Source organism: Aotus nancymaae, unplaced genomic scaffold (genome assembly GCF_030222135.1).
Source record: "Aotus nancymaae isolate 86718 unplaced genomic scaffold, 86718_ANA_hifiasm-v0.15.2.pri h1tg000058l, whole genome shotgun sequence".
Lineage (NCBI taxonomy): Eukaryota > Metazoa > Chordata > Mammalia > Primates > Aotidae > Aotus > Aotus nancymaae.
This window is the reverse complement of record NW_026988472.1, coordinates 28,319,953-28,342,327: the sequence shown is the minus strand read 5'-3', so window position 1 is coordinate 28,342,327 and position 22,375 is coordinate 28,319,953. Positions and strand designations below refer to the sequence as shown.

The 22,375-nt window shown below is 35.2% G+C and overlaps 1 protein-coding gene across 6 annotated transcripts in view; it reads left to right on the top strand.

Annotated features, from left to right (window-relative positions):
• The window catches only part of GK (glycerol kinase), an 82,014-nt gene extending 59,932 nt beyond the window's left edge, over positions 1-22,082 (top strand). For 5 of the 6 annotated variants that reach the window (XM_012448869.2, XM_012448867.2, XM_012448866.2 and 2 more), the window contains 8 exons: positions 3,463-3,541; positions 4,306-4,402; positions 4,901-4,985; positions 5,508-5,628; positions 5,739-5,882; positions 8,655-8,735; positions 12,013-12,099; positions 14,009-22,082. In XM_012448869.2, the coding sequence (XP_012304292.1) occupies positions 3,463-3,541; positions 4,306-4,402; positions 4,901-4,985; positions 5,508-5,628; positions 5,739-5,882; positions 8,655-8,735; positions 12,013-12,099; positions 14,009-14,019 (705 nt within the window). In that variant the 3' untranslated portion in view covers positions 14,020-22,082. The remainder of the gene's footprint in view (positions 1-3,462; positions 3,542-4,305; positions 4,403-4,900; positions 4,986-5,507; positions 5,629-5,738; positions 5,883-8,654; positions 8,736-12,012; positions 12,100-14,008) is intronic. The other variant, XM_012448868.2, reaches the window with a different exon arrangement.
• The last annotated feature ends 293 nt before the right edge of the window (positions 22,083-22,375 follow it).

Sequence of the window (22,375 nt, the reverse complement as noted above, 5' to 3'; positions counted from 1 at the left end):
TTCAATCTTCCTATAGCCTATTTCTTAGCCTTGTACTTTCTAGGCTACATGTCTAGTTTTAAAATAATTTATTCCTCTTGCCCTGTTATAATTTATTATTCTTTACACCCTCTTGCTTTCATTGCATCTCCCTTAGTGGACAACTATTAGGCTTGCATGCATCTTTTCCAGGGAGTCATAACATAGAACAAGGGCTGATTCAAATTTGTAGATGATGCACTGAAGTACTGGATCTTCACACTTGGGATGTAATTTATGGTAACTTAATTGATAACAAGTAGACAGTCACCTTCTATTTATCAATGTAGTTTTTTGTTGCTATACTCTTTTCCTGTCCAGTTTTGAAGCATTATACCATCTTCCATTTTATTTCCTACCTCTGAATTCAGAAGACCACATGTCTTTTGTGAATTTAGAGGTGTCTCTCATTTTTATTAATTTCCTTAAAAGCTAAATCATACCATGTATTATATCCTGACAGCAAAATTATTTACTTCTTTCAGATAAGTGTTTTTATCTAACTTTTATTGTGTTATATTGAATCTATATTTTCAATCACAACAAAACGCTTCCATATATTCCTGATGACAAAAATTAAAACAGTTATCTCCTGGAGCTTTAACAGTGACTATGTATTTTTTTTCTTTTGTTTTAATCTAAATAATATTCTCAACCAGTTATCTCTAATCAAAACCTTGATTTTCATTTTGCTAAAATCATATTGCTTCCTCTTAAAAATATGGTGTAAGCATGTAACATCCTATCTTTTTCAATGGAAATGAGGCATATCAGCATTTGGTTTCCTGGAGTATAAAGTCCCACCAGTTGAGCCCCAAAATCACTTTACTAGACTTCTAGCACAGTGGCTTCTAAAAATTCGTAGTTTAACTCTACTTGCCTAAAACTAGTATGTATGCATTTCTTGGTTAGATGCCGTTTAAGGACAGTGTCTTCGAGAGTAAAAGGAGGAGGGACACCTGTTTTTGTTTTTGTTTTTCAATTAGGTCTAGAATTATGCTGCCCATGGCAGCCGTGGCTACATGCAGCTACTGAGCACTGGAAATGTGCCTAGTCTGAATTGAGATGTGCTTGAAGTGTGCAGTACATACTAGATTTCAAAGATAGCGCAAAAAAAACAAAATATCTCAATAATTTAATATTGATTTCATGTTGAAATTATATTTTTAATATATTGGGTTAAAGAAAATCTTAATTTTACCTTCCTTTTACCTCTTTAATGTGGCAAAAATGTAAATTACATACGTTACTCACTTTCTTTTTCTATTGGATGGCATTGGTCTAGAAAATCTTACATATTTACTAGTATTTGGCAGGTGCTGTCTCTGAATTATCTGTTTCCAAAGAAAATTTGAGAGTCTCTTTAAATCAAAATTTTACTTAGTTCTCTTGATGATCCCACTAAGTACTTAAATATGTAAATGTATCAAACTTAAGAAGTACAAAACTTTTTAAGGCAGGGAATGAGGTGTGTTAGAATCCCTTGTAAGGTATTCGTTGAATTGTTTTTGTCCCATTTTTAAAGCCTTGTCATATTTACACAGCTATGTCAGATCTGTTCCTCAAATACTTTTTATGGTTAAAAAGCCATTTTATATATGTAGAGTTACAGAGTACTATATGTATCTCTACATATATAATATAAACAGAACAATTTTGTCATTATACAGCTTTGCAGCAACATAGTATCTTTTCATAGAAGCTGTGAATGATGGAATATATCAGCATATTCATCCTGTAGTTTACTTACATCTTGACAACTGACAACAAGAAGGTGTGACCATTTGTAATTCAGTTAATAGAACTGGGTACAGGTCCCTACATTTAATATCACTGACATTTGGTTTGGAGTGACTCTGTGGAAGTAATTTACATTAATAATCTAGATGAATGAAATATCAGAGCTAAAAAAATTTTCTTGGAATTCCTCATGGTTTGCGCTGATACTTTTTTTTTGCCTTCAGGACCTTTTTATAATAGCTTTATTGAGATATAATTCATACTCCACACAATTTACCCTTTTGAAGTATACAGTCCAATGGTTTATAGTAATACTATATTTACAGATTTTTACCACCATCATCACAATCTGACTTTAGAACATTGCCATCACCTCAAAAAGAACCCCATAACCACCCCCTATCTCCCAGCCCTAGGCAACCACTGAGCTACTTTCTGTCTCGATGGATTTGTCTGTTATAGACACTTCATATGAATGGAATCATACAATATATGGTCTCTTGTGCCTGGCTTCTTTCACTTTGCATAATTTTTTCAATGCTCATCCATGTTGTAGCATGTATTAGGACATCATTCCTTTTCATAGTCCAATAGTACTCCATTGTGTAGACATACTGTGTTTTATCTCTTCATCAGTAAGTGGTATTTGGCTGATACCTTTTTAATATTAAAAAAATTAATGAAGTCAATGTTTACATTTATTAAGACCCTTCACATATATTTTCATATTGAGCTTCACAGTAGTTAGTTAAGTGTTGTCATAGTCATCCTTTTATAGGTGAAGAAATGGAGGTTCAGAAAGCCTAAGTAACTTGCCTAAGATTACACAGCAATTAAGAACTAGAACTGGTATTCAAAGCCAGTTTATCCAATTCTGAAATATGTTTTTATCCTTATTGCCATAGCTCCTAGGCAATTTTGTTTTAAAGAAAAATTATGGTCAGGTGTGGTGGCTCACACCTGTAATCCCAGTACTTTGGGAGGCCAAGACAGGCAGATCGTGAGGTCAGGAGTTCAAGACCAGCCTGACCAACATGCTGAAACCCCGCCTCTACCAAAAATATAAAAATTTGCTGGGTGTAGTAGCTCATGCCTGTAATTCCAACTACTCAGGAGGCTGAGGCAGGAGAATCGCTTGCACCTGTGAGGCGGAGGTTGCAGTGAGCTGAGATCGCGCCGCTGCACTCCAGAGACAAGAGCAAAACTCCATTTCAAAAAAAAAAAAAGAAGAAGAAGAAAAGAAAAATTACTTACTAGCTAGCTTCTTTGTTTTTTTTTCTTGATTTCCTGTACTGTTAGATATGGGAAACAGACTTGAAAAAACTTTTAATGTGGCCTTTCCCAATAATTTTATGGATAATATGGCAATATATTCTAAGTGATAACATACCTCAGTAGCTTAGCAATAGATAGAAAATTGTTCAAGATGCAAACTGATCAACAGATCCATGTCCATCTATGGGGACAAATCCAAGGGTGTGCTGAAGGGCTCACTTCTTTTCCCACATCCCATGAAAAACATTTATTAGTGACTTAGACAAAACTATGTTTGTATTAGAAGACCAAGTTTATCATATCTGTGGGAGTCCCAAAATGGAAACTGAATTCAGTCCTTCTGATTGTGTCATAAACAGAAAATAAGCTCAATAAAAACCTTTGGTACTAATAAAATATATTCTGTCTTGGATTCCTTTTTTTCTTTAGGGTTCTGTAGCTATAGCTGGTGCTGTTATTCGCTGGCTAAGAGACAATCTTGGAATTATAAAGACCTCAGAAGAAATTGGTAAGTGTGTTCTAACAAAAGGTTAGAAAAATCTAAAAAATGACACATTTCAGTGTTTTATCTCTGCAATCTGTAAATACTTATGCTTTGCCCCAAATGTAATCCATAAATTATATGGATCCCTATTATGAGTTTGACTTATACAAAAGACTATTTTGTGAAGATTTATAAAACAAGGAATTGACATAATTAGTGGTGGTTATTAATAAACTGGCAATGTAGGGCATAAAATTATCCAAGTATAAAATCGAACACTGGAGATTGCCAGAACCTGTAGATAGAGAAGTTGAGTTAAATTTATCTGATGAGAAAGAGCTTTAACTTAAGTATTATTATGGCTATTTTCAGTCTATAGCTAATTAGTTTGAACTTACCTACTCACTCTTTCATCCACTTGTTTAATTTTGCCTGAAGGTGAGACAATCAGAAATACATTTCAGATTAGGGACACACTAGAGGCCACTTTTTCATCTCCTATTCAGCAACCTTAAAAATAGTGGAAATGAGCTAGAATACCTTAAAGAAATGAATGCGGTTCCTTGATTTCTTGAGCTAGGCTACATTTTAGTGGGGGGTATTTAACGTGGGATAAATTCATGTTTGTTGATCCTACCCTACTACTGTAGTTAGCAACATTTTGCTCTACCAATAAATTGGAAACCAAAATCCCTGTTCTAATTTTTCTAATTTTTAAAATAGTTATGCTTATTTAATAATACAGAATATTTGTGTAATTTTTGTTTTTCCTTTTTTTCTAATGTTAGAAAAACTTGCTAAAGAAGTAGGTACTTCTTATGGCTGCTACTTTGTCCCAGCATTTTCAGGGTTATATGCACCTTATTGGGAGCCCAGTGCAAGAGGGTAAGTATTGAAAATATGGTGTGCTTTGGGGGATCTTGATATATTTACTAAAGCAGTTAATAACTAATTAGTTTCTTATCTATTTTCAAATGATTTTAATGTGTTGGAGAAAACCTTTTGTTTTTGGAGAGTATAATTTCAGAAGCTTTAAGCTCCAAGAAGTTATGAATTAGCTGACAGTAACCCCTGCCATATCCATATTCATGTTATTATCTTTTATCTTCAAGGTGTCTGCAAGTTGTATAGTGAAGGGACATCATCATAATGAATATTGATTCAGTTTTATGATGCCATCATCTCTTCAAATGCATCATGAACTTTTTCATATATGAATGCAGAATTGTGAAATATAAGGACTTTTGAGTTAATGATTATGTCCAGTTTTCTCTTCCTGAACATTTCTGTCTACCAAATTTGACCTTTTCATATTTGAGATATTTCAAGTTGATTGATTTGTTTATACCATTCTAATCTGAAAATCTTTTTATGTATTTTTAGGATAATCTGTGGACTCACTCAGTTCACCAATAAATGCCATATTGCTTTTGCTGCATTAGAAGCTGTTTGTTTCCAAACTCGAGAGGTAACGAATATGGGCCTCTTTTCTTGTACTTAGTTCACTTTTATCACTCTTAAGTTATATGTTATTGCCCAAGATTATTTAGTACTGAAAATGTAGTTAATAAATATTAAGCCTGCCTAAATACTAATCTAAATATAAGTAGGTGTTTCCCCCTTTTCCAGCTGTTATTACCTTCTAAATTACTGTTCCCTGTCAAGCACTGGGAATTTTGTGGTTGTGGAGAGGTTGAGTGATACACATTAGGCAAAGGACACAGCACAAACATAGGCATCAAGACAGAAAAACAGTGTGCAATATAGAGTTGTATAGCTTAGCTGAATATCAGGGTGAATACAGAGGTGTGGTGAGAGAAAAGGTTGGCTGTGACCAGATCAAAGAGGGCCTGGAAGACCAGTATAAGAAGTCTCAGTTTATTCCATAGGCTCTTGGAAGCTCTTGAGACTTTTTGAGTGGAGGATTGCCATTTTCAGAGATGTTACTATGAAATAGAGTTATAGCATTAATTGCATTGGTTTATTTAAGATTTTGGATGCCATGAATCGGGACTGTGGAATTCCACTCAGTCATTTGCAGGTAGATGGAGGAATGACCAGCAACAAAATTCTTATGCAGCTACAAGCAGACATTCTGTATATTCCAGTAGGTTAGTAAGTCTTCATTCCTTTAAACTCCTGGAGTAATGTTTCTTGTGGAAGAACTAGTTCTTTGGGCATATGTAACCACAAAGGTGTTGATGGAACTCTCTCCCCTCAGTGAAGCCCTCGATGCCTGAAACCACTGCACTGGGTGCTGCCATGGCAGCAGGGGCTGCAGAAGGAGTCGGCGTATGGAGTCTTGAACCCGAGGATTTGTCTGCTGTCACAATGGAGCGGTTTGAACCTCAGATTAATGCTGAGGGTACATTTAAAGAATGAAAGTTTTAGTGGTATACTGTGAAAACGACGTTAGTGCAAGGGAGTTTTGTTTTTCTGTTTAGTTAAAAGTTAAGGAACCAAGTAAAATTGTAAATGTTATCATTGCAGATTCAGCTACTAAGCATATTGGGCTTTACTGAATAAATGTGAATGACAGAAATTGCTTCTTATCAAAAGAACTTCTAAAATCACTTTTTAAAAACTATTCACTTTTACTGTTTATGGTCCTTTAGTGTAGGAGAATGATACTGCCACACTGTCGGGTGTAGCTAGTTAGAATGGCGTTTTTTAAAGTGAGATGGAAGATATATCATCCACTCACCCCTAATGTCTACACCAGATCATCTTTGGTGCCAGTGGCCCAGCTTTAGGACAAAATTAGCTGGGTTAAGAGACATTCTGGTAATTTTTAAGCACAGCAGGACTAACCTGATGAAGGCAGCAACAATTTAAGTAAGTGAACATTAGATAATGTGATTCACTGTGCTAACTATGCTAAGCCACAAGCTATGGTCAACACTTTTACTAAAATGCAGTGATGCATCTCTTAAAGTAAGTGTGATTAGAAAAATAAGGTTTTATATATTAGAATTGGTTTTATAACTTTTTAGAAACCTATGCATAAAATAGTATCAGCCGGGAATGGTGATATGTGTCTACAGTCCAAGCTACTCAGGAGGATCTCTTGGGCCCAGAAGTTCAAGTCCAGCCTAGGCAACATAATGAGACCCCTGTCTCTTACCAAAAAAAAAAAAGCATCAAAGTGGATTTTGAGATATTGGGAATAAGGATTTTTGTTTGGTTTTCCGGGAGACTGTGCCAGTGTTTCTCAATTTTATTCATTTTTTAATATATATGAAAATGATTTAAAATACTAGTAATTTTATAGTTAGAGTATATCATATACCTTGATTTAGAAATGCATTTCAACATCTGATATTCTGTCATTTTTAACTTTTGCAATACTGGATAAAATATGAAGTTCAAAAATTTTTCTACTTTTCAAAAAAAATCAACTTTATAATAAGCAAATAATGTCCAGAGCGATATATGGCCTCTAAATGCTAATCTTATTCTTGAAGCAAGGAAGTTCTATGCCAAGAGAGCCATCTCTACTCTTAGGAGAGCCATCTTTGCTGGTGTTGAAGGCCTTAGCCTGGAGTGGATCAGGCATACCCTATTGTCCTCCCTCTCACCAGCCCTCATTCCTCCCCATAAACGAATGGGCACCTAGATATAGATAGTCCATTTTTCCAGCAAACAGTTGTTTATAGCCAACCATAGGCCAGAGACTGTATTGATGTGGGGATATAGAGATGAACAAGACCTGATCTTCTTTTCTTTTTTCTTTTCTTTATTTTTTTTTCTTTTTTTGAGATAGAGTTTTGCTCTTGTTGCCCAAACTGGAGTGCAATGGCGCGATCTCGGCTCACTGCAACTTCCGCCTCCTGGTTTTGAATGGTTCTCCTGCCTCAGCCTCCCAAGTAGCTGGGATTACAGGCGCGTGCCACCACGCCCAGCTAATTTTTTTGTATTTTTAGTAGAGATAGGATTTCACCATGTTAGCCAGGCTGGTCTTGAACTGCTGACCTCAGGTGATCAGCCCGCCTTGGCCTCCCAAAGTACTGGGATTATAGGCATGAGTCACCATGCCCAAGTAAGGCCTTATCCTCTTATCTTCTTTTGCCCTTCAGAAGATTAAAGTATATTAGAAGCAGTAGACAAAACCATAAAAATTCACTGTGGTGGCTGACATCCTGGAGTATGTGTGAAAAGAGAGAGGGGGGATAGAAATGGGGCACTGGAAAACTTTCTGAACTGAGTGATTCTTGAGCCTTGTCTCCTGGGTAATGCAGGGTTCAGGTGCTATGGAAAGTCTGGGAGGCTTGAGAGAAAGGTAGCCCCTTATGTGGTTCAGCATCCTTAGAAGTACAGTGTCAAGCTCATCTTTGTTTAGTCTTTATGTTGTGGATTTCCACCTTTAAAAAATCTTGCTTTAAGATGCTGGGGTTGGGGGTAATGGGGCTGTGTCAGTAATCAACTCAAATCTTATGAGAAATCAGTATTTGTTAAATCCTCTGACTAAAATAAAAACATCTCCTTCTAATCTTCCCACATTATAGCATACCCTTTCCCCAAAAAAGAAGAGAAAACATATCAAATGGGATTCCCCTTTCTAATTCATTACCACTTGTTTGTGAGTGGCCTAGTCTGCATAGCACGCAGTCTGTCTGCCAGTCTCCCTTTACCCTGCTGAATTTCCCCTATCCTGTTTTTGTCTGTTTGTTTGTTTGTTTTTGAGATCTAGTCTTACTCTGTCACCCAAGCTAGAGTGCAATGGTGTGATCTCAGCTCACCCTAACCTCCGCATCCCAGGCTCAAATTATCCTCCTGCTTCAGCCTCCCAGGTAGCTGGTTCTACAGGCAGGGTTTTACATTGCTCAGGCTGGTCTTGAACTTTTGAGCTCAAGCAATTCTCCCTCTTCACCCTCCCAAAGTGCTGAGATTATAGGCATGAGCCACCACACCCAGCCTCCCCGTGTCCTGTTTCACTCCAACTTCCAAGCAAGCATCTCTTCCAGTCACTAGCAGTCACCAGCAACCATGTGCTTTCAAATCTGAGTCCTGGTAAAGCCCCACTGCAGTTTAATGTGTGCAATAATTTGTCAAGAATGTTGAGTGACCATAAGTATGGTATTTAGGATATCTCAGCAAATTACTTCTCATATGTGTTTTTTCTACCTTCTAATTCTAGAAAGTGAAATTCGTTATTCTACGTGGAAGAAAGCTGTGATGAAGTCAATGGGTTGGGTTACAACCCAATCTCCAGAAAGTGGTAAAAATGTTTTTGTTTATTATTACCACATTTTCTTAGTATGTTAGTTATTTAAGTATCTAGCCATTTATATAGCCAGGCTACTCTGAAGAAAAGCATTATCATATGTCCAGAGATTCTAACATTTTGAAGACACTTTAAAGTTCTAAACACAAAATGTAAATTTTCAGGTTGATATATATACTTTGACTCTATCCTGCCATATCTTTTCTTATTAGGTTATTCCTGGTACTTCAATTGACAACTTAGTCTTCCAAGAGTAAAATTATTTCTAGTTTCTTCTTAATGGAAAAAAAATCAAGTAGAGTCTTCATTTTTTTCTCACTCTCCTCTTACTTAACCTTTTTGGGGGGCTGTCTTTATGACCTGAACCAACTGAAACCTGTATTAATTTCAGAAAATATTCTGCTACTTCCTAGGCTGATTTCAAGTACATGATGGGAATTCCTTTGGAATCAGAGAGGAAGAAAGAAATATATCAAACGTAGTAAATTAGAACTCTTGTAAATATATTGGGAAATGCTCTTAGCAGAAAAAATAGTGGACTATTCTACCTTTCAACACTTAGGAAGGTGACGAGCTTAAGTAAACCATTTAGATTTAAACAGCCTAAAGATGCATAATATTATTATTTTTTGCTAAATGCAAGATGTGGAGCATAATGAATGGAACAATGGCAAATACTATATTGAAGCATATACTTTTTTTTTTGAGACAGACTTTCACTCTGTCACTGAGGCTAGAGTGCAGTGGTATGATCTTGGCTCACTGCAACCTCTGCCTCCCAGATTCAAATGATTTTCCTGCCTCAGCCTCCCAAATAGCTGGGATTACAGGTGCCCACCAACATGCCCAGCTAATTTTTTTGTATTTTTAGTAGAGACAGGGTTTCACCATGTTGGCCAGGCTGGTCTGGAACTCCTGACCTCAAGTGATCCATCTGCCTCGGCCTCCCAACTCCCAAAGTGCTGGGATTACAGGTGTGAGCCATCACACCTGGCTTAAGCGTATACTTTAATGGAGAAGAGTTGACAAATAAAATAATACCTGCCTTCTAACCCCAAAGTTAATGTATCTGGTTTTTTTTTTAATGTATCTGTTTTTTAGGAGAAGCTTCCAGAACCATCTACTACCACAGATCACTGTGGTCTGTATTTTTAGTCCTGGATGTTTTTCTCCTAAGTAAGCTTAGTATCTTTTGTTGTGAGACTTAGCTTCCTTTTCCAAGATGGTGGCAAAGTTTTTCTTGCTAAGACTGTAATTTTGAGAGCCCCTTTACAATTAAACTTCTCAATCATAAGTACTTTTCTAGCACAGTACTACTTGCTGTGTGAGATATAACAGATGTAAGCCCTGACTTCTTTTCTAGTTGCCCTTAATTATTTGCTTCTAAGAAATTGAGTTACATGATTTCTTTAACTAGTTGGATGTTTTAAAATGGCACAATCCTCCTGTCTTCCTCTCTCCAACCCCATGCCTTACACACACATACGAAGTTTTCCTCACTAGCAGTTGAGGATGTAATTTTCACTGCAAAATTCCCACAAAATCAACTGATCATTTTCCCCTTGTTTGTGTACCTTACTATCAGTGAATTTAAAATGCCACGAAAAAATTGATAAAACAAGCAGAAAAAAAAAAGAGATGATTGCTCCAATTTCTGCTATCAGCATTGATGATAAAAGTAATTTGATTTTTTGAGAATTTTATTTATTTTGTTTGTTTGTTTGTTGAGACAGAGTCTTGCTCTGTTGCCCAGGCTAGAGTGCAATTCGATCTTGGTTCACTGCAACCTCCGCCTCCTGGGTTCAAATGATTCTCTTGCCTCCCAAGTAGCTGGGATTATAGGCACCCGCCACCTTGCCCAGCTAATTTTTGTATTTTTAGTAGAGACAGGGTTTCAACATCTTGGCCAGGCTGGTCTTGAATTTCTGACCTTGTGATCCACCCACCTTGGCCTCCGAAAGTGCTGGGATTATAGGCATGAGCCACAGCGCCTGGCCAGAGAGTTTTATATTTTTTTTAAGAATTTTGTTTTTGTTTCAGTTAGGCTGCAGTGGATTTAGGCCAGTTTGAAAATGTTTTTTAAATAGATTTATGAAAAACACTCAAAAATGTAATATTTTGGGGGTTTCTAAGCTGTATAATAATCTTGGAATAGTAATCATCAGTTAATAAAATGCTAGTTGTATTCCTTTAAGTATCCTTAAACAGTATAACTGTTTAATAAGTTATATGATAATAGCAGTACAGATAGAATCCTATTTCAATATACTTGAAAGGATATTAGAATTGCTACCTGTATCTTATCTCATGGGAAGAATATTAGGCTTCCTTAAGTTCCAAAGCAGTTTGCCAATTTTGAAGCAATCATATTTATTTTCTTGTTTGTGACTATATTTGAATTCTTTGTAAACAATTTTTAACATTTCATATGTGTTTAAAATGTATTGTCAGAGGCTGGGCGTGGTGGCTCATGCCTGTAATCCCAGCACTGTGGGAGGCCGAGGCAGTGGATCACAAGGTCAAGAGATCGAGACCATCCTGACCAACATGGTGAAACCCCTGTCTCTACTAAAAATACAAAAATTAGCTGGGCTTGGTGGCACATGCCTGTAGTCCCAGCTACTCGGGAGGCTGAGGCAGAAGAATTCCTTGAACCCAGGAGGCTGAAATTCATTGAACTAAGATTGCACTCCAGCCTGGTGACAGAGTGAGACTCTGTCTCAAAAAAAAATAAAAAAAAAAGAAAAAGAAAAAAGTAAATATATTGTCAGATGCATTTTGTTATATACCACATTCTATTTAAAAAATAAAACTAATATTTTAGCAAAAATAGGGTTTTAAATTCATCTTAGGACACTAATATAACTCTTCTCTCATAGCCAAAGGACCTAGAATTTGAACTTGGACAGAATTATATAGATCATTTAGTATCTTTTGGGGAAGAATCAAGAAAGCTAAAATTAACAGCCTCCCAAAAAGTTATCCATAGGCTCTCTCTGGCTTTGCCAGTGGAAGGCTAATGTTGGTCTATATGTATTATGTTCTTGGCTGTGTGGCATGCTATCTGTATTGTTTGTTAACTGTCATAAGCCTTCAATACTGATTATATTTTTGATTTGAAGTAGTAACTCTTTGCTAGCTTTTATGAATATACTATTTTTTATAGCTTATTTTGTTTTGCTATCTTGTGATTCTTAACACAAATATTGTAATTATGTGTCTCTCTTTTGGTTTGCTTGACTGGAATTCTCTTCTGCTTGGATGACCACAGGTGACCCTAGTATCTTCTGTAGTCTGCCTTTGGGCTTTTTTATAGTGAGTAGCATGGTAATGTTAATCGGAGCAAGGTACATCTCAGGTTAGTTACTCTTTAAATTAGACAATTATATTAGTTAGCTTTAATGTTTTCATGTATAACTTGGCAGAAATTTTTCAGTGTTTTTTATTCTTTCTATGTCTAGGAAGCTGGAAAATCAACTAAAGGTCTAACTAGTTAGACTAATCTTTGGGGGCAGTTAGAAGTAAGAACTATGACTCTGCTTAACCTTTTTAAATTTTTAATGCGATGATTTCTTTGAGAGGGACTACGTTCTGCTGTCAGCTGCAGTAATAAGCAAAAGTGAAAATACTAATGTTTAAATTGAAAGGACTTCCAAATTGACTGCTGAAAGTTAAAGTATAATTTTGACATTAATTAAATTGTCTTTCAAATATAGATAAATTATTTTTCATACTCCTAAAAATTTGCTAAGCAAGTCTTAACATTGAATTCTGGCAAGACTTTCAGCCAGAGCATGTCAGCAGAGTTCCTGTAAAACTCTAAAACCAGGGAAGATTTATAGTTACTTTTATTTCAGTTAAAAGAATATATTTTGTGAACTGAAGGTTTAAAAATTATTGCTTAAATAAATTGGGGTTGAAATGAAAACAGAATTATTTTTCCACATTAACTTCTACTGAATACTCTTTTTTTAATAAAAGTAAAATGGCTCGGCATGTTATGAAATATATTGCATAATCTTAATTAATTTATAATAGCCATTTTTGGAAGCCACTCCTGATGATAGCTCAGTTTTTCTTAAAATTACTGGCTTAAATAGAAATGATGTTTCTTTTTCTGTATGTTCCCATAAAATTGAAGCTTTAAAAAAAAACTTCATGATTAGGGAAAGAGTTAAATTCTCTCTCTTATTTACTAAGGTAATGACCTGAGTTTAAGACGTAAAATTTAAACTTTAGTGATACGAGAGGGAACATCTGTTTGTGAAGATCTGACAAACATTTATTTGGCTTGGCATTATCAGTTTAGTGCTATATATAAATGTGGAATGAAAATTATTTACAGAAAATTATTTGCAGAACATTAGATTATCTTTTAATGAGAAAATTTTGGTTACTTGCATGAGAATTTAAAACTAGATTATATTACTTTTTTCCATATTCTGAATGTTCAAGCATATTCAGAATAAATTTGTTCAAATTGCCTGCTTCTGTACTAACAATACCTTACTTTGGTATCAGTAAAAGAAGAAAACACTATGGAATACTACAGAAAATATTGTAAATATTGTTTCCAAAAATAGAAGCACTAGTCCAAATAAACTTATTTTTTCTTTGAATTACCTTACAAAGGGCCTCTGTATACATAAATCCATATGGAATCTGTTCTTTCTGCTTCTCAGGAATGTTTGGTGGAAGACTGTAAACATTCCCATGAAAACTGTAATTTAAATCTATAAAGAAACATATACATCGTTTTAGAAAAAGTTCTGTTACTTTTCATTATCCTGAGTATTTTGGGCTGCGTAATGATGGTCTGGAAAAATAAAGAAAAAAAATATGGCAGCTGAAAATTTTGATTTTTTGGTTTGTTTCTCCCTTGGTGCTATGACATCATGAAAAGGCCTTGTCTCTATGAAAATTGAGACATGTGGCATCTCTCTGAGCTAAAAGATGCGCTAAGTGTCCAGATTCTTAGGCTTCTAAAATGCATGTGGTCACTATATTTAGGTTCTCTCTTTGGTGACATACACTGCAATTTGAGAGGGCTGGAAATTGTTTGCCTTGGTAAACAATTAGCAACAATGGCAATATTTGCTAATTTTGGAATTGGCCCTGTTATATTTGTTGCATTTTAATTGTGAGGCATGGTTTAGAAATCATATGGACTTTCTAGCTTAATAAATGATTGAATACTCTTCATTGCTTTAACTCCTGAATTGTATGCACGTATTATTGACATATATGGTTTTTGTTCCCCATTTCAGGTATTCCATAAATACTACCAACTCATGGATTCCCAGGATTCAAGCTTTTTACATAATGAGATAATCCAGCAATTCTGTCTCTTAATGCGATGACACTATTCATAGACTTTGATTTTATTTATAAGCCACTTGCTGCATGACCTCCAAGTAGACCTGTGGCTTAAAATAAAGAAAATGCAGCAAAAAGAATGCTATGGAAACATTTGGTGGCTTTTTTTTTTTAACATCCACAGTTAAGGTTGGGCCAGCTACCTTTGGGGCTGACCCCCTCCATTGCCATAACATCCTGCTCCATTCCCACTAAAATCTTGGAAAAATTCAGATCCTCACCATTGGAACCTTCCATCAAACATACTCAAACACTACTGGACCAGGATTTGAGTCTCTGCATGACATATATTTGATTAAAAGGTTATTACTAACCTGTTAAAATGAGCAGCTTTTTGCATTTAACAGACACCCCCAAAGTCTTCTTTTCTATTTAGTAGAAGACTGCAACATGTTTACTGAATGTTTGAATAGAAACCTCTACTAAATTACTAAAATAGACATTTAGTGTTCTCACAGCTTGGATATTTTTCTGAAAAGTATTTGCCAAAACTGAAATTCTTCAGATATTTTCCATGGTCCCACTAATTAAAATGACTTTCTGTCTGGATCTTATAGGAAAGGATACTTTCTTTTGTCTTCCGTCTTTCCTTTTTATATTTTTTACTTTGTATGTATAACATACATGCCTATATATTTTATATACTGAGGGTAGCCCGTTTTTAAATTAAGAGCACATTATATTCAGAAGGTTCTAACAGGGCTGGTCTTAAGTAAACCACGATGTATATAAAATGTTGGAAAACAGCTGTATACATTTTTGGGCAACGGTTATGCATAATATTTACCAGGAGAATTTTTTTCTTAAAGAGCCAACATTTGAAATTTGTGTTTTATGTCAATAAAAGAAAATATACCTCATTGTGACTTCAACTATATTTCTTATCCCTTACATTTTTATTTAATTGTCTTAGCTTAAAAAAAGAAGAAACTGTAGAATACTATAGTAAATATTGTTTTCAAATACAAGCACTAATTCAAATAGTTATCTTTCCTTTTAATTAATTTTAGGTGTATTTTGGGTCCTATTGAGGGGATGAGAGAATGTCAAAAAAGTTAAATACCTAAGTAGAAAAAAGTTTAGAAATAAAGCCAAGAATCTCTTTCATTTCAAATGTTATCAATTGTTAATAAGAAATTGCTATCTGGGATGACAGAATTATCTCTGCTTAATATCATAACTGAAAAAAAGGTTTATCATTACAAATGCCTTCCAATGAAACCAAGAATTTCTCAAAATATTTAATGTCACATATTATAAGAAGTTACCTAATGTAGCTTCTTAACGTCAATTTTTAAAAGTATCTTAAAATCACTTTGTTTTGTAGTAAATAGTGAAGAAAAGATTGCCTCCTAATTATTTTCTTCAATGAGTACTGAATGGGAAAATATTTATATCTTACTATAAAAGGTTCTGTTTTGTTTAGAATTAATGGTAGCTTTATTAACTGTTCTGATTGTGCTGTTTCTAAATTACTGAATCGGCTAGGTTTTATTGATGCACCTGTCATTTAACTGACATAAATACTATATAGAAGGGTACTGTGAAATGATCACTTTGTGGCAGGGGTACTTTTAAACATGAATGTTTCTACAAAAGTAGGTTGAGTTCATCGTAAATAATTGTGAAAACTACCAAATAATTTTAAGATTACATTAATTTTTCTATAAATTGCAAGATTTATAAATGTTTGAAATTGTACACATTGATATCTAACGACAAATTTACTTAAAATAAATTGACCCCTCGTTCTTATTTGCATTTCTCATTTACAGACTAGAACTTAGATGAAAGTTAAGAAAGATGTTTCAGGAAATGTGAAACTCAGCTGTTAGCACTTGATATGGCCCACTCTGAAGAGTTAACCAACGGCCAAAGAAGCAATTTCTGTAATGATGAACACCTTAAACATTCTATTAGAACAGACTGCACTGTCCCATCTCGGCATTTGCAGAAAATACGTTGGTAAGGTCAGCAGCCATTATCGATAGGGTCTTGCTTGGCTAACCATGACCACCATTGTTCTCTCAACCTGTTAGCCAACACCTCAATCCTTTGTTCTCCAACTAATCAGTAAAATAAGGAATGTATCTCTGCTTTTGTAATGATATCTTAGAATTTTTAGTATGTTTCTTTTGAAGTACCCAAAGTCCAATTCTTTGGGATATCTTTTGGGTATCTGGTATCATGTGGGAGTGAAGAATGAAAGTTATTTTGGAGAAACCAACGAAGTTGTGATAGCACAGAAGCTAACGGCGTAGACAGTGGAATGGGTAGTATTTCCTCTCTAGTGTTTACCTAACAGTAGATAGAAGTACCAGTTTTTTTTAACTGTAACTCTTTAATAGCTTGTTTTGTCTAGTAATAAATAATGAAGTTTCCTTGATTCTTTGCTTTTGCAACCTAACAACTAAGTTCACATAATAAACACATAATAACTAATAAATTCCCATAACTAATAATAAGTTTACATAATAAACAATTAGTAGAAAACTGAGTGAATTTGTAAACTAATCTGATTTGTACTTTGTGTATACTTCATAGGTACATATCTTAACTCTGGCCTTATAATTAAATATAAGATGTGTCAAGTACTGTAGACAAACAAAAAAATCTCACAGGTATTTCCTGAGATTTCCCTGTCATCAGATTTAATGAAAATGGCTCATTAAACTAAATTTGAGGACTATAAAGATAAATATTCTGAGAAGGAAAAGTTAGGTTAAAAACAAGTTTCTCAACTAGGCCAGTATCTTTGAGAGTTTTCATTCTATTTCAAATGACTAGTTCTACCTGACAGCATAACAGTTGAGAGGATGACAATATTTTATTTTAAAAAGCAGCCTCAGGCCTCTTTCAATTTTCCTGTTTAGTATTAAAATTAAGTAGCTTCTTTTATTCCTTATTATTGAACTTGATAATATCTATCTCATAGGTTTCTTATTATTGTATGACTAGTTTACAAGTGGATTTCATAAATATCAAATCATTTAAGTAATCACCAAAATATCCATCAAGGAGAAACTTGTTAAATTAGTTCTGGTACAGCCATAACAAATAAAATGTGTAGCTTTAGAAAAGAATGAGGACACTGTCTAGAAAGACATGGCATTCAGGGTAAGTGAAAAAGCCAGGTGCAGAGTAGCATGTTAAGTGTGCTACCCTTCTATTAGAGACAGAGAGAGAAACTAGAATGTTTGCTATGCCAGAAGGACAGAAAAGCTGTTAATAGTGCTTATCTACTGGGACAGAAAGGGATGATAATTAGGTATTTGGGAGATAGGGGTGGGAAAAAACTTCACTATATATACATATGTGTGTGTGTGTGTGTTTGTATGTGTGTGTCTGTCTCTCTCTCTATATATAGACATATATATATACACTTTTTTTTTTGAGACAGAGTCCCACTCTATTGCCCAGGCTGGAGTGCAGCGTTATGATCTGGGCTCACTGCAACCTCCGCCTCCCAGGTTCAAGTGATTCTCCTGCCTCGGCCTCCTGAGTAGCTGGGACTACAGGTGGACGCCACCACACCCAGCTAATTTTTGTATTTTTAGTAGAGACGGGGTTTCTACTGAAACCCGGCTGGTCTTGAACTCCTGACCTCAAGTGATCTGCCCACCTTGGCTTCCAAAGTGCTGGGATTACAGGTGTGAGCCATTGCTCCTGGTCACTATATATATATATGTGTATATATATATATATATATATATATTTGAACCATCTTATTAGTATGTATAATATTAAACCATATTAATGTATTAACTATTTAAAAACTAGATTTTTAAACTCTAAGTTCCAAAATCTAATTTTTATCTTTAATGCTGCTATGAATATTTATATACAGTAACCTCTGAATTTAAGTTCAAAGGTTCATTCAGAGGTTATTGTATATAAATATTTAGACAGCATTATTCATAATAGCCAAAAAAAGGAAACCACCAAAATGTCTGTCAATTGATGAATAGATAAACAAAAGCAGTATATCCTTGTAATGGACTATTATTCAGCAATAAAAAGAAAGTACTGATACATGCTGTATGAATGGACCTTGGAAATACTATGAAAAGTGACACAGAAAGCCACATATTGTATTGATTTCAGTCATAAGAAATGTGCAGAACAGACAAATCCATAGAGACAGAAAGTACATTAGAGATTGCCATGGGCTGGAGGATGGGGAAATGGGAAAATGACTGCTAATGAGTATGGGGTTTCCTTTGCGGTGATGAAAATGTTCTGAAACTAGATGTGGTGGTTGTACTTTGTGAATATACTAAAAGCCACTGACTTGTTTATACTTTAAAGGGGTGAACTTTATGGTATATAAATTCTACCGCAATAAAAATGTAATAAGAAATTTCAGAGGTCATGAGTTAGTGACCCATAGGCCAAATTCTGCCCACAGATTTGTTTAAAACAACAAAATTGTTTTAAATTTTTATTTATGTAAAATAAACATAAATGCCCAGTCCCTAATGACACATGGGTTTCTGATCCCTGAAATGAGCCCCTTGAAGAAAATGAATTTTATTTACTCTTTGAAAAAGGGAGGGTAAGAAATTTAACTCCTTTTTATTTTTCACTTTTTCTCAAGCATTTATTACTGAAAGTAAGAAAACTGCTTTAGGCACTAATACATAAATACAATGATAAACAGAAGGTCCGCCTTTCCACTCACCTTCTCAAGGGTGTTCCAGGTCTGTCCAGTAGAATATACTCATACAACTTGGCCAGGAGTGGTGGCTCACACGTGTAATCCCAGCCCTTTGGGAGGCCTAGGCGAGTGGATCACCTGAGGTCAGGAGTTCGAGACCAGCCTGGCCAACATGGTGAAAGCCCGTCTTTACTAAAAATACAAAAAATTATCTGGGAATGGTGGGGGACGCCTGTAGTCCCAGCTATTTGGGAGGCTGAGGCAGGAGAATCGCTTGAACCGGGAAGGCGGAGGTTGCGGTGAGCCAAGATCGCACCATTGGACTCCAGCCTGGGCATCAAGAAGGAAACTCCGTCTCAAAAAAAAAAAAAAAAAGAAAAGAAAAGCTGGTCTCTTGTAAGAACCAAATTCGGCCGCTAGGTGGCGCTACTTTCCACAGTCGGGCTTCTCTGTCTTAGCCATCCTTTCTATCAGCATGTGCTACAGAAGTTGCTACTGTACTGGTTTTTGGTAATCATAGTAAAGTGAAAGCATTGTAGCGACTGTGGGAGACGTACAGAATACTTTCATGCTAGGATCGTAAAAAAGAGGCTTAACTGAATCCAACAATCTGTTTACGCTCCTGCATCTTTGATTTTCCTTAGACTTTCAGCTTATCATAAAAGTAAGGTTTATAGATATTTCTCTTTATAATTTCACACTTGAAATATCTCTGCTAATTACACATATACTCTGCTAAATCTATTCAATCACAAATATATTCTTAGTTATAGCCTGTTCTATTTAAAAAGCGGTAAAAAAAACCACATCTGTTTATACTTGAGTCTTGGAATGACATACTAGAATCAGCCAATTCCAAGGCAAAATTCTTCCTCCATTATTTTCCCAATACGAACCCAATTTTTTCTTACTCTTTTTTTTTTTGTTTTTGCCTTTCACCAAATGGTTCTAGAAAAATATACAGAAAAAAATCTCTTTTTATATAACAATCTATAAACATGACCCAATTAAGACAAAATTGTGTTAATAGTCCCTTATGTTGATAGCATCATTATTTTTGTCAATACCAGGCAAATCTTTATTATCATTGTCATTAGCTTTTTACATGTTGAGCTTTACAAAGTTATTAAGAAAGTATTCTTTATTACTACAATCCATCAGTATTTTGATCATATGTTATAAGCACCATAGCATCCAAGTATAATAAAACTGCCAGGCAAGGTGGCTCACACTTGTAACCTCATCACTTTCGGAGGCCAAGGTGAGAGGATCATTTGAGGCCAGGAGTTTGAGACCAGCCTGGGCAACACAATGAGACCCCATCTTCACACAAAAATAATTTTAAAAAGAAAAATTGTCCAGGCATGGTGGTACATGCTGGTGGTCCTAGCTAACATGCAACATACAGTTTTAAAAGACAAATGATATACTTCTAAAATAAATCACAATAGATTCATAGCAATGATAATAAGCTACATATAAGATTAAATTTATTTAATCATAAAATTAAAATTTATTTAGTCTTTAAGCCAAATATATATATATATGTATATATAAATATATATATTGAGACAGGGGACACGGTCTCACTCTATCACCCAGGCTGGAGAGGAGTGGCATGATCATGGCTCACTGCGCCCTCGACCTTCCTAGGCTCAGGAGATCCTCGCAGCTCAGCCTCTCGAGTAAGAGTACCTGGGACTATAGGTGCCTGCTACCGCACCCAGCTAATTTTTGTATTTTTTGTAGAGACAGGGTTTCACCATGTTTCCCAGACTGGTCTCAAACTCCTGGGCTCAAGAGATCCATCCACCTTGGCCTACCAAAGTGTTGAGATTACAGGTGTGATCCACCATCCCCAGCCTAAAGCAGCAATTTTAACACCATAATCCCTTGGACATCTTTTGGATAAAGTTTTTTCAAATTGAATTATTTTATTTTTATTTTTATTTTTTTCTTTTTTTTTTTTTAAGATGGGTTTCATCATGTTGGTCAGGCTGGTCTCGAACTCCCGACTCAGGTGATCCACCCGCCTTGGCCTCCAAAGTGCTTGGATTACAGGCGTGAGCCACTGCACTCGGCCCGAATTATTTTATTTAAAATAAGAAAAGAAATTATCATATTACTCTAAAAACACTATTTTGGAACTGAGTAATCCAAATCTAAAAGAAGTAAAGGCATTTTGCTTTGCATTCTACTATTAGTGCAAAATTTAGTTGTAGATTTATAGACGCTAAAATTGTACAACAATGAAAGTACAGACAAGGAAAGTAGGCAAATAAATTGTCTTGCTCACAAAACTATTTTTAGAGCTAGCTCTCTTATAGAAAATCATCAAAAAGGGTTTTATCCAAAATGTTTTAGTAGGATGTTAACTTGAAATAAAGTGAATGGCCTTAGGGTTATGCTAGTCCTTCCTGTCCTCTCAGGTTTCTAGGTTAAGAAATAATGAATTTCGTTTGTAAATGTTGCTTTAGCAGAGATAATTGTAGTCCCCTTAGGTGAAGAGATTGGAGAAAGGACAATAAAGTTTTTCTTACCCTGCTTCAGTACTCAATTGACTTTGGTATACCCAAGTGGACTTGGCCATTTTAACTGTGTATGCTTAAAGATTTCTCTAAAGTCAAAAGGAAAAAAAAATAAAATTCTACCATCAAATATTTAATGATTATAGTAAAACATATTTACATTCTTAACACATTTTTCATAAATATGTAGAAAGTAAAAAGTTCTTCAAAGTTTCCCTTCTTGCTAAAGAATAATAATAGTTAAAATAATAGTTTCTTTTAAAGACTAACTTTCTTCAAAGCCTTCTTGCTTTTTGCTAGTAACCCTTTGTTAAGCCCTATCCTATGTAGCTCTTAGATAGAAGGGAATAAGTACATTCTATGTCATTGTACTTTAACCAAGATATTTGTGCTGGACATGCTCATAGGCACATAGTACATTCTATGTCCTTGTACTTTAACCATGCTTAGACATGCTCACAGGCACATCCCAGCTCACAGTCTGTGCCCATTCCTTATTTGGGAATGTTATTACTTTTCTAAGGCCTTTCACAATCAGCTCCCTCTTTTCCTTTGTTCTCCATTGCCTTTACCTATTCAGGAAAGTTTTAAATTATTAGCCAGTTGGGTTTAGCTTAGACTGTGAGGTCCAGCTCCAACCAACGGAGATAGGACACAGCAGTAAGGACCCAATGCATAAGGAATAAATATTTCTGACTTTACTTTGTTCAGTGTGCTTTCATGGAAAGATTGCTGACAGACAGCACCCCTTCTGCAGAAAGTAAAATTGCCTTGCTGAGAGATCCTTTGTCTCAGTGTCGATTTTTCTTTGCGGCACCGAGCATCTGTTTCCAACATCTTCTCAAAATAATGAATAACAAGCATTATGTTAGTAATGTTTTAGGCATTAAAATTTCAGTTTAAGGTAATTGTGGTTTTTAATAAATAGTGAGCTAGGTGTATCAGTTATCTATTGCTATATAAGAGACCACCCCACAACTTAGTGGCTTAAAACCACCACTATTTTATTGGTCACTATTCTGTAGAGCATTGATTTATCTGTTCTTCTGAGGACAGTTCTGTTGATTTTGCTT